General features: G+C 38.9%; 1 protein-coding gene across 1 annotated transcript in view; it reads right to left on the reverse strand.

The window, feature by feature from the left end:
• The window catches only part of LOC140238845 (retinal rod rhodopsin-sensitive cGMP 3',5'-cyclic phosphodiesterase subunit delta-like), a 65,675-nt gene continuing 52,380 nt past the window's right edge, over positions 1-13,295 (reverse strand). Inside the window, exon 5 of the mRNA XM_072318740.1 lies at positions 1-345. Coding sequence (XP_072174841.1) covers positions 264-345 — 82 coding nt within the window. The 3' untranslated portion in view covers positions 1-263. The remainder of the gene's footprint in view (positions 346-13,295) is intronic.

Here is a 13,295-nt window from a genome sequence, read left to right on the forward strand (position 1 = left end):
AAAAAGTTAGTGAAGAACCTGTTTCTTTAAATCTTCACTTTCATTTGAAAAACTATAATACACTTTTTATTCATTTACATACGTACGAAAAGAGGAAAGAATCATATGAGAATTATTCAGAATCCATTACTATGTTACTATATATACAATCAAGGGTGAAAACCACAATTACATACAATTTTAAATCTTCTTTTGTTTAAATGTTTTTTCTTTGTCTCCTTCATCTCTCTCCTCAAGGGCTGATGTCAAGTAGGGGTCAAAGGTCAGACGTAGTATAGTCGTACTCTGGACGTGCTAACCAAGAGGTCCTCGTCGAAGAATTTCGTCTCAATCACAACGTTGCCACTGCACATGAAAAGAAAAGAAGAATAGACGGAGGAACATGAAACACACTCATGAAGTACTCAAAGAATCTTTTGAACACAAACTAGGTTGTTAGTCTCACTGCAAGATTTTTATTCATATTTAAAAATAGTGTAACAGGTAATCAATGTGTAATGATACCCTTTGGCCCGAATTCACGAAGGTGGTACAAATGAAACCATGGTTTAAACCATGGACAAAAACCATGGAGCGCCAAGTGTCTCATGGAATATTTCGTTAAAAAATCAGTCATTTCGTCAATGAAATGATTATTTTGTAACGAAATGACAACATTTTGTAACTAAATGAACATTACGTCCACGAAATGATAATTTCGTTAACGAAACGGTCATGTTGTCAACGAAATGACCAATTTTGAAATGAAATATTTCATGCGACACTTGGCGCTCCATGGTTTTTGTCCATGGTTTAAACCATGGTTTCATTTGTACCACCTTCGTGAATTCGGGCCAAAATGTACAGCAAAAAACAAGTGAAAACAACAACAACTGACTTCCTATTTGGGATACTTGAGGAAGGGAGAATACATTTGTTATTCTCATTTTAGAACAAGATTTAATTTTCAAACCTACATTGCATATAAAATATCATTAATCAGATAATCCACGCTGCCAGGTGCAGTTATTTATAATGTTTAAAATCTTTGAAGACATTTATGGGTTTCCATGTACTTGGTGGTAAAATATTTGAAGTTAAGCACTGTTTTGATTGGCTTCATTATGTTTTATTGAAGGTTTCCTCTGACACCCTAAACACAACTTTAATGGCGACAGGGGAAGGCTTTTTGTGCAGAAATTAGTTCACTTTATTAGTTCACTTGAACTGCTATTCTTTTTTTTTTTTTTTTTTTTTTTTTAGTAGAAGACCTCTCTCACAATAACAGTAATGTTGAGAAAGGTCTTTAAACTTCAGAAGATTTTCTAGCACCAGACATACAACCCCTCCTCCTGAAAAAAGAGACGTTAATTAAAATTTCAAACAACAACACAATTTTCATGTCGCACAATATTTCATAATGCAGTATCACATCACATACGTCAGCACAGCCACACCGTACATCATCCATGACAAGCTGTGTACTCATTGTCTGTTCTTACTGACGCAAAGACCTGGGGGGGGGGGCAGAGAGGAAGATAAAACTTCCACAAGTTGTAAATTCAGATACCAGCATGTGTGGAACGCCACCAATACGTTTAACAGCCTGGGTCGTGGGTCAGAGGCTAGGTTTGTTGAAGCATCAGATAAATCACCGCATGGAGGGCAGTTCGTTTATAGCTGATGCAACATTAGGCTCTTTGTACCCCTTACTCACTACTGAAGATCCAGCCCGCTCGGCTCTGCTCGGCCGAGCCGAGCCATGTCACTCTTCTCTCCCATTTATCACATCCCAATGGCCCGGTCTTCTTCACGTTGTCTCTCTCGACCGACCGAGTCTTGTTTTCTCTGTGGTTATATTTGCCGCATCAAGCACTGTTTTGTCTAATCCTAACAGTTTTTGGTTTCCTGGTTACTTTCAGTTCACTGCTTTCCTGACCTTTTCTGGAAGTGGATTCAGAGAGTATGCTGTCTCCACTCAGTCAACATTTCTCTCTCTCTTTCTCTCCCAGTCCATAGGAAGTGTTGCCAATATCGTACGTCATAGGAGACAGGCTGAGATTTTTAACTCCTGATTACATTGTGATGTATGCAGATTCACAAGCACATGTGGTCCTGATTACCATGGACCAGCTCAAACAGAACAAATTTGTCCAAACACACTTGGGCTGGGGAATATTTGTCAGACTAAACCACTGCTTTCTGGATCAATTATACCTTTACAAGCCCACAAAGTTGCACTGTGGCTCTGTTTTGATTATGGAACGAAAAACCTTGCATGTCAAATCCTCAAATCCTGGTCATTGCCAAGCATACACCAATTTCAAGCACAGATCAATATGATCTCTGGTGGATTAATCTTCCAGCCAAAGCACAGCTGTGAATAAAAAAAAAAATCCATTTGTGAGAAAGAAAACACGGCTTTATATGTTGAGTGGGAAAGGGCCTAATGTATCTCTAAGTTAACCCGATGCAACACGTAAATGATACAATGTAGAGGATGATACAATGTAGAGGACTGAGTATACTGTAAAGTATAACAAAATAGTAAACAGTACATGGACGTGACTATGTGGGACTGGTATATAAATTGTATGTTTGTCTTTCAATGTACCTTCCTGCTGGGCATCTCAAGACCCATAGATAACCTTTGCTGTAATTCTTTGATCTGAATTATACCTGAACAAATGTGACCATGCCCCACAAAACAAACAAAAAGTCGCACCCCTTGATTTTACACGAGGACTCAAAACAGGTGAAATGGGTCAACTGAGTCAATCTTGAGTTTTCATATTTTCTGAGAGAGCTATCTTTCTTTTACATTATTCTTTAGTTTGGGATCATAACACGAAAGGGAAAGTGTGTTTTCAGCAGTTTTTCCACAACCCTTTTTTTTTGGGGGGGGGGGTGGAGAGTAGAATGATCAGGAATGTATTAGAGGCCCCTTTTCATTTCTTGAAATTCTTTGTACACTCATCATTTTCAAGTCTAATAACTTTTGAATGGACAATGCTAAGTACTGCACTGTGAATTAAAATTAAAGTTGAATTAAAAAAAAAATCAACAGTGATCAGAACATGATCACATGAAACTGGGTGTAAGAACCTGCTATAGCAAGATGCTTTATGGGATTTTGAATGTTGATATGATTGACAAATATATCCATTAAATGTCTGCATGTGCCTTTCACACACACACCCCAGGGCAAATTATCACAATAGTTTAAAAAAATCACATGGGACTGACTTGCATTACAATGCAGACTGTGAGAGTTTATTTGTGTGTGTGTGTGTGTCACACAACGTAACAGATTTTGCACTGCACTTCAAAATTTTTTTTCAAAACAATTAATTTCGGGTACACATGAACACCGCTAATGATATCAGGCTTTTAACACTGAATATGCTTCTCTTCCCATAATGGAAAAACACTTCAGAGACCGAGTGTAAACACTCATCCTAAATCACCGCAAGACGTCTAGGTAACGTTAGTTTGTAGCTGACTAGGTGTTTTATTTTCACAGTGCATTGACATGGGGGGGGGGGGGGGGAATTCACCCAGTTTCCAGATCCTTATCCATCGTATTTCTTTCCTTGTAGCACTTTTCTGGTCTGCTTTTTCTGTACACCATACTTTGGGCCTCTTTTGTTTAACAACAGTGATTTAGAAAACAATTCCTGCCTTCTTATCATTTTTTGGAAGTAAAGTTCGGCACACTGGAGACGAAGTAAAGACATGGAACTCTTTGATTTCTCTCTCAAACCCCCTCCCCAATCTTTCTGTCTTGCTCTTTTCTCTTTCTAGGTGCAGTCACACTATATGTGACCGTGCACCTCAAAACGAACATAAAGTCGCACACACTGATTTTGCGTGAGGACTGAAAATAAGTGAAATGGGTCAACCTAGCCGAACTTGACTTTTTCATATTTTCTGAAAGAGCGGGTCTTCTTTTACATTATGCTAAAATTTGTTATCATAAAACGGGCAGGAAAGTGTGTTTTTTAGCAGTTTATCTCGAACATTTTTGGTAGAATAGAGTGATTAGGTCTGTCTTTAGAATCCCTTTTTCATTTCTGAAAAACCTTGTCCACACTCTTCACTTTCAACTCTAATAACTTTTGAAAGGATAGTGCTACTGCTTTGAAAGTTGGCATTAATTATGGACAGAATGTGATAATGAGGCATGCCTAATTTCAGTTTAATCTGATAATTCCTTCATTGTTGTTACTCTGGTGGTTTACTTCCTGTTTTTGCCCCATTCATCGCACAGCCAGCACGGTTTGGTAAAGATTAAGCGCTTGAATAGACACTGTACTTCAGAGCCTCTTTTCTCAGTTCACACTTTTCCTGAGTTTGTGCTTTCTTTCCAATATTTAGATAGGTCAGGAGAGTCCATTTGATTTGAGTTATACATCATTTTAAAGCTTAAAGTCTGCTCTTTCAGGATATGGTCTTCACTAAAAATTCATGTCTGGCGACTTTTTGTTTGTTTTGAGGTGCAGGGTCACATATGCAAAATGCACGTACTTCCACTACCCAGTATTTTGCTTCACGTAATTTGGGCAGTGTGACCGCAAACTTTTCGAGTTTGTGATGGCATAATACATGTTGGGACCTAGATCCACTCATGTTGCTTATGCACATTGTGCATTCTTTTGTACGCTGTTCCACGTTTGCATTTTTTCCTGCGAGAGACTGAAAGTACAGGCAGTTTCCTGTCACTGATACTATGCATAGTTTTGTCTGCAGTGTGACCACGTGCTTGATTTTCTGAAAGTTATCTGGAGGGAAATTACACAGAGTTTCACGAAGTGTGCAGCTAGTTGTCTTTACACCCAACTACTCTAGACCTGCTATTTCTCACTTTCACAAAGCAACCTGTGTGAAAATCTTCTCCTAAACTCAAGTAAATTGCTATCAGATTACCCATCTCAACCCATGCACACTGCCAAGCCTCCAATGATGGCACTACCTCAACATTTTTTTGCTTTTATTCGGTAACAACATTTTGTGATTTATGCCATCCCAGCAAATGGCTTTGATAGACTCTCTAAGATCAGTGACCAGGTTTACTGCTTTAATTCAGATTGCCACTACATTTTCATTATCTATAATGCCTACGTATGGAATTCAGCTGAAAACTTTCTGCTCTTTAAAGTTGCCAGCTTTTGTTTTCCTTCTATCGATCAAACTGCGTCTTACTTCACCTTCGGGACAAGCCCTCCTTTAAACGACTGTCATTGCCACTGACGGAATTACGATGTCTGGGTTACTACCTTAAGGGCACCATGAGCATAATTCATAAGCCGACTGGCCTATTCCTTCCTTATCTCTCCGCCCCCCCCCCCCCCCACCACCACCATTAGCCTGCTTTTTTGAAGATTCATGAAGTTAAGATGATGCATTAATCTCGCTCCGCGTATTTCATCTTTGTACAAAGAATTACACGTTACATTTTTTGCACACACACACAAACACATGCACGCACAGTATCAGAGTCACACTATGCTGGGTACATTCTGCCGCCATGGGGAGACGGACAGACAGAGAGAGAGAGACACACACACACATACACACACATAGTCAAAGAATGCTAAAAAAAAAAAAAAAAAGAAACTGATCAGAAAGCAAGCGAGAGTAGGGCGAGTGGAGATTTCTGACACTCAATTATGATTTCAACCACACAGCGCAAATGTGGGCACGCTCTTAACCCAGTTCCCGGCTAACATGTCATTGCTTTTGATTTCCCGTGACATTTTCAGCGGTCCCGCCCTCGACTTGGCAGTGTTATCTCACTCTATGCCTGCAATCTGGGGTTCAAGCAAATTAATCTGCTCGCCTCCTGGACTAATATCAAGTAATTTACACTGTGACATTTCATTATCCTCACCACAACTCTCTCTCTCTCTGTCCACCTTTCATTCTTATGATGATATTCTCCCCCTCCCCCCAATCCCTTTTTACTTCTATCTTTTACCTCCAGGCAAGTTGTTCAAAAATGAAAAAATAACACGCGCAAAGTATAAAACAAACAAGAAATCCGCAACTGCTGCAAGTTCCCTCAGTGGAATACTTAATAGCACGATCTGTCAACAGAGAATAATTCACATCACGACAGAAACAATGACGTGTAATAGGTTTCAGATTCTGCAACATGGAGTGTCTGCAAGACTTGGAAAATCTGTCAGATGTAGGATTTCATAGCTCATACTGCAGTCTCGGTATACAATGATTTATCTACCTCAACCCTTGGAGGTATTTGGAGGATTTTAAAGGATAATGCTACAGCATTTCAAAAGTATATGTACACTAAGATCAAATCCATGAACTGTGACATAACTTTAAAGTTTACAGCAACCAATTCTTGTTTTTGTTTTTGTCTATCTGTTATCACAAACCTCACAAATTCCTCAATACTTCATAAAATGATTCCAGGCCAAATGGTGGATACCAGTGAATATCATGTGAGAAATAACCAAAATCTTCTCTTGTACTGATCTCACTCCTGCAGATATCTGCCTGTTGCTCTCAGGAACCTTGTGTCTTGCACAAAGTCTATGGAAATCTTGTAGGAATGCGCTTTAAACAGGTATAACTTCCATGCTTCTTTTAAGAATTCCCACAAAAGAAATAGTTTGTTATAACCATGAGCAAAAACAAAAAAAAAAGTTCAGATAAAAAATGTCTTGAATTCAAAAGCAGGCAGAGGCTACACGTAAAGACCAAATATGATAATTCACATTTATAAAGCGCATAATAATTAACAAAATTCTCTATGCGCTTGACATAACATATATGATCGACCATGACATAACATACGCGAAGACATGAGTGGGGGTCACTACAAAGATAATAAGGCCATGACACCACAACCCTTGACCCTGTTTTTGCCAGTGACTGGTCCGGTCTCATACTTGGGACGTGCAAAGCCACCAATGCAATCCTTGGGAAAACTGTGTTGCAGTGAGCCATAGCATGATGGAGCATTCATGAAATTCAGCGAATCCTTTCAGCTTGAAACAACGAGTTGTACTGCCATGGGCAAGAAAGAAGTACGCTTTACAAGTCAACCAACTCAAAACAAAATAGGATAAAAAGGAGGACTCCACACCAACAGCACTATACACGACATCAGTTATCCCACCTCCAACAACAAGAACTTTTTACACTCGTGTGAGCTCAACTTCTCTGTGAAAGCAATTAGTGAATGCTTCTCATTCTTCAATATGGCTGGACAGTGGCAAAAACCAACAACAGCAAAAAAAAAAAAAGAAAAAAAAAAGAACCAAAGCAGCAGACAAACACATGGAAAATTCTCCCAATCGCATAAACGGTAAACACTAGGTTGCATGTCGTCGAATCCATACGCTGGCGGCATGCTACGCGGAAACTTAGGAGGTTAGCTTACGCACCCATGCGTAACACATGGAGGTCAGGTGGGGTCACACAACGCTCACTCATGCACTACTGTAATGCGGAGTTTAACTGTACATGTAGTACGCATGGGCAGACTGTAATGCCATCTAACTTTTTTTTTTCTTTTTTTCTTTTTTGCTGATAAAATCTACAAAACTATGGTACAGTAGTTTGGAGATAGAGATAATACTCCATGTTCTTCATGTCTGATCAAATTAAGTTTGATAGCACTGTGCACCAGCACAACAATGTCAACTCACTGTAGTGGAAATTAAATAGTGCTGCAGCCATTTTCCTGTTTTTTCTGAAAACAGGCAGTTCCCCCTGATTCTACAGAAGCAGGAGGGTTTCTACTGCACTACATGCGTGAAGCAATTCAACTTTCATGGTCTGGAACTGACAACTAGTGATGTGTCCGATATCGGAATAAATGACCGGCAATCAGCTAGAACTGGTTCTGCCCCTTTGGATGAAATATTGCAATGGGCAGGGGGTGATTGCGATAATAGCTAGACCCTACCCATCTGACATCTGATCACAGCAATACGGTTTTGCAGTCACTGTCCCCAGTGCAAACTTAAGAATGCGTTAGATGCATCTGAACGGGAAAAAATGGGACCCAAATAAGAGATAATTTTTTTTATATTCTCTTGGTTCTAGGGCAATTACACCCTGGACAATTACTCCAGACCTTTCCCCTGATCCTAACCCTAATCCTAATCCTCACCCTAAACCTAACAATAACCCTAATCTTTACTCTAACCTTATCACTAACCAGAATTTAGCCGGGGGGGGGGGGGGGGGGGAATTGCCCTGATATGATTCTCTTAAGATATGAAAAGATATCAAAATTTTCTGGAAGGTTTCTGCAGACCCACAGAGACTTGGCAGTTCTGTACACACTGCCTCATTTCAGCCAAAAAGCTGATATCAAACAAGGGGAAAAAAAGAAGAAGAAAGCCTTTTAGTATTGATGAATCTTTCTTGTATAGGACCTACAGAAATGAGAAAAGGCCAATATTATCATTGTTTATTGTTATCATTTTTATTATTATTATTATTATTATTATTATTATTATTATTATTATTATTATCATTATTACCGTTATTATCATTTAATGAAACTGGGCAAAAGAGCAATCGTGTGCTCTGTTTTACTATTTTTGGTCATTTCTTTTGGGGAAGGGAGTACAGTGTACACTGAAGCGATGATACAATTTCATTCAAGGATTCGACAGCAATCCATTCCCAAACACGACCCTGCCTCTGCCTCGTCTATTAGTGATTTCTCAGGCCAAGGGCAGTTGAACATTTATTGTTTCATCGCATTATTGTCAAACGAGAAAATTTAAGACAAAAACAGAGAAGTAAAGAGAAAGAGAGAGACAGAAAGGGAAACAGATATTGCTAGCCTGAGGGGAAAGTTATCAGGAAGAAATTTTATGAATGTAAAATCAACTGATTAATGAGGATTGAAGTGAAACACATTTCAAAGTGATAGCACGCTCGCAACCTTTTGTATGCCAGCAATTTTTTTCAGTAACTGTAAAACAGCCTGTGGGCATAATTTATAATCAACGCCCTGGTAAAAAGAGTATTCATGACCAAGTCTCAAATGTAAAAACTACTCATTTGCTTTGCGATTATACAAACCAAGGAAAATTTTCAATGTTTTCTGGAATTTTGAGGCAAATTGTTTTGAATAATCGATCATGATAATACCTAGACAGTTTAGTAATTTCTTTATTTGGAAAATTAACCCTTTCTTGGTGGACAATAAGGCAAACATTGATTTTCTATTTGTTTTTAGACTCACATTGACGAGCTCAATACACGAATTATAATAATTCAATTTTCTATAATCTATAAGAGCTACCTTGAGCTATTTGTAAATGATGATACAAATTTGCGATTTGCAGTAATAAAGAAAAGATCTCACAAAGATCTTACAAAAAAAGAAAAGAAAAAAAGAAAACACCCCTGTGCCCTTAAAGCCCACACACTGATACAATTGTAACTATTTCATCTGAGATTTCAGTGTTCTTGATGAGTTGCACTGATGGATTTTGATGAGACAGGCCTACAAGTCTTTCACATTGATATTAAAATTTTAAACAAATGAACAGATTGAAACTTTGCTTGTTTCGTCAAGTTGAAATGACAACTGCACTGGATCAAAACACAGTATTTTCTGTATCACATAGCACAATGATAACATTTATAAGCAAATTTGAGTGGATAAGGAAAACATCAGTCTCCTTCCATACTGAAAATAGTTTTGGATTTTCTTTCACATAAGGTTGGCGATCATTCACACACTAGGTGCTTGCAATAACGATGCAATAACAAATATGACGCGAGACTATATAGTGGAATCCCATTGGAAGGGAGTGTCCAAAACGATTACTGGTATTTCTTGCCAAATTAACCGCAGGACTCAGCTTCATCCCCAAATTTGCATGCAGCCAACTTAGGATGATATAAACGCATTTATAGTACTACACCACATTTCAGAGCCTGTGGTGATCCCTCATGCTGTCCAATTACTGCGGGTGTTTACGCCGGAATAATTCCTAATGCATCTTCCATTTCACACTCAAATGACTTGCTTTCGTGTCGCGGTCTTGGCCATGCTTTTTTTTTTTTTTCCTTCAATTTGTTTTATTGGGGTGGGGGAGGGGGGTGGAGAGAGGCGGCCAACTTTTATTTCATCTTCCTGCCTGCTGCATACTTGAAAGTGACTGCACTAATTCCACCAATGACAAGATTTTCCAGGAAACCTACCTAGCAGCTATTTCTGATGTTTTGCTTTTTTTTCTATCAACATTGCAGTGACGCAAGGGGAACACTTAAGATAATAATCTGAGTACTCACAAAGTCTAATCCTTTCTAGGGTAAAAATACATTTTTGTAGCGATAAATCTAATTTGCCTTGTTCATTTATTTTACCTGTCACATCAGATAGAACTCCCTCAAATGAATATTGACAATGCCTTAACCAGGGCCCCATTTCATAAAAGATGTTAGGATGGCAACTCTTGCTCGAATGGCAACTTCCAATAGCTGTTTAGCCAATCAGGAAGCTGGATTCTTGCCATTACCATGACAATTGTCATTCCAGCTAGAGATGCTGTCGTATCAACTTTTTATGAAATGGGGCCCTGATCATTCAATGTCATTCTGGGTTGTTTCCAGGTGAACAATGAGTGACAAATAAACTGAAGTTGCCAATTCATTTGTTTCATAACATTTTTTGACATTCACTCAACTAATAATTTGACTCTTGAAGGACAATGAGTCAGCTATCGTGCTGAAGATTATGACAACAAGAACAAGGCAAACATATGTACTGTAAAATTGATCAGGGACCAACAGCCAATTAAGTGTCATGGTCAGAAGAAGATAACGAAGTTGTACATTGTCTGATTTCTGTGAATACACCACCAGCACACTTAAAAAAAAAAAAAAAAAAAAAAAAAAAAAATCTTCACCAATCATTCTATGAGCTGCAAAGTTCCATAACGAATGCTCTGTGAACCGACATCACTGACTCACGGAAGACCTTCAAATACTGCACCGTAAGTGATGCACATTTGACAGAACAGAACTGGGGCGCACACTGTGCTGTAATGTAAAATGTACTGGCTTTAAGCTCCAGAAACGCCAAGATCAGGGTTGCCACAGCATGGTTAGATCACATTTCATGGTGATACCTACAATATTGGCAGGTTATGTCATTTCTGCCTTTGCTTGGCAATCCACTTTGAAATGCACTGAGATGTAGAACACAAAAACAAAACTAAAACTTTTCTCCTCCATGGCAGATTCTATATCTGCACGCCAGACTTTGCATTTGAGTGCAAATTCCCCTGACAGGTTGAAATGTGATCGGCACTGCATTTCCTCCCTACCTAACCAAGCGACAAAGGTTGGGTGATCTGATACCACCAGTCCAAGATTTTGCAGCCTGCTAGGTCACATTCAGAGCACAAACATTATACAGCAATGTGGCAGAGACATGCTAGTCTTTTCATCAAACAGTCAACACCTTTCTCCTTCACCCCTCTCTTTCTCTCGCAAGCAACAGGTTGCTGATCAGTTTTCAGTGGACTAGCGCTTTGTGCCATCGGCTACTAAGTGTACCTACTGACTTGAACTGCATTCACACTGCAAATGTTAGCTACAATGCTGGCCAAATTTGGTTACAAACAACACTTAAGTGAACTAAAAGAAAGGAAACAAATGAAAAATATACAGTATTCCTTATCCTTTAAAGGGAAAAACCAAAGTGCATGTTTAGTTGCAAGATCAAACAGAAAAGAAGTTCTTCTTGCTTTTTTAAAGAAATATATATTTGTAGATGAAATGAGTATGCCCTCAGGCAGAGTCTGAAAATCATAATATGGAAGAAACAGATTCTAAAAAAAAAAAAAAAATGCCAACAAAACACATCAGTTGATTGATGAAAGTAATAGGAAGAATGGGGGAGGGTATTTGATTTTCATAGATAAAATTTCAAAATTTACGCCAAATGAGACGCCACAATCCGATAATGTATGAGTCACAAGAGGGGAAAAGGGTTCCCATGGACCCCATCCTGTGTGAAGTCAGGCACACAACACTCTCTTGCCGCCTCGCACCTAGCAAGCATGATTGACGGTCATTTTCTTTTATTCATGATTGCCCTCGGAGGAGACACAATCCCATTCGAAGAGAGTCACACATGGTCAACGGAATGGAAATTGAGATGATTGGTGAATTACTGCAGGAGCGACAATATTTTTGGGAGAAAATTGACGGCGAAATCACTGCAGGGATTTGGGTTGAGGGCAAACTGATATCGAGCCTTCCCAAGGCAGCGGTCTGAAAACTTGTCGTGATTGGATGAAGCCAGGCGTGGCAATCCTGAATTTATCGTTTCTGGCTCTTTACCACATGCAATAAGACGGGCATGCATGATCTACAAACTCTGTGCAACAAATATTGATTGGTAGAATCTGCACAAGAAGACGACATGTAATAGAATCTTTGTGAAAGGACGAATACAGATTTACAGCCCCTTGCCATTTATCCAGATCAACGCTACACCCTTGTGGTAATCATGCATGGCTTGTGTGAAAACAAACAAACAAACAAATAACAAACATAAAATAATGTTTTATCCTGACCGTCAGACCTTTTGTAAATCTCTTTAGATTTTGTCCTCCCATGAAGAGAAAATTATCTCAGCAACTACAGCAGTCATCATTACAATTTAATATAATAGGAAGGTTGCAAAGAGTTATCACAAAAATATTTTCACGAGTTTCTTTAACATGAAATGTTATAAGCCTACATGAAATGACCCTCAATCCTTTACATTCATAATTCAACAACCAATTGAACCCTTAGTTGCTCTGTGGCACCAAACAAAGCAGAAAAGATCCCCCTCCTCCTCTAAAACAAACACAAAGCATGAGAAACTTGTGTGAGTAATGCATCATGTTTATAGCCACATTAATGCACTCACATAGTGGAGATGGCATCGCTATCAGCAATACTTTCACATCTTCTTCTGATAACACACAGCATCAGCTGAGATTCAGAAGGGCATTAATGCTTTCAAATGTCTGCCAAGTCTGAATAGTGCACTTCTGCTTCTTAACCAACAACATTACAGCAGACAAAAAGAAAAAAATCAACAACAACAAAAACAAAACAATGTGCACGCACAAGTAGTGCTTACTATACTGTATTCATACTCGCACGCACATGAGGATTTTCAGGCATGAACGGTACAGTGGTTCCATGGTTTAAATATTCAAAGCATGACGACATTAATACCTACAGTACACTACGCATTACTCAATGCATTCAGATCGATAGGACTGCCATAGTGCCAATGGTGTTCCACGGATAAA

Source organism: Diadema setosum, chromosome 15 (genome assembly GCF_964275005.1).
Source record: "Diadema setosum chromosome 15, eeDiaSeto1, whole genome shotgun sequence".
NCBI classification, from domain to species: Eukaryota; Metazoa; Echinodermata; class Echinoidea; order Diadematoida; family Diadematidae; genus Diadema; species Diadema setosum.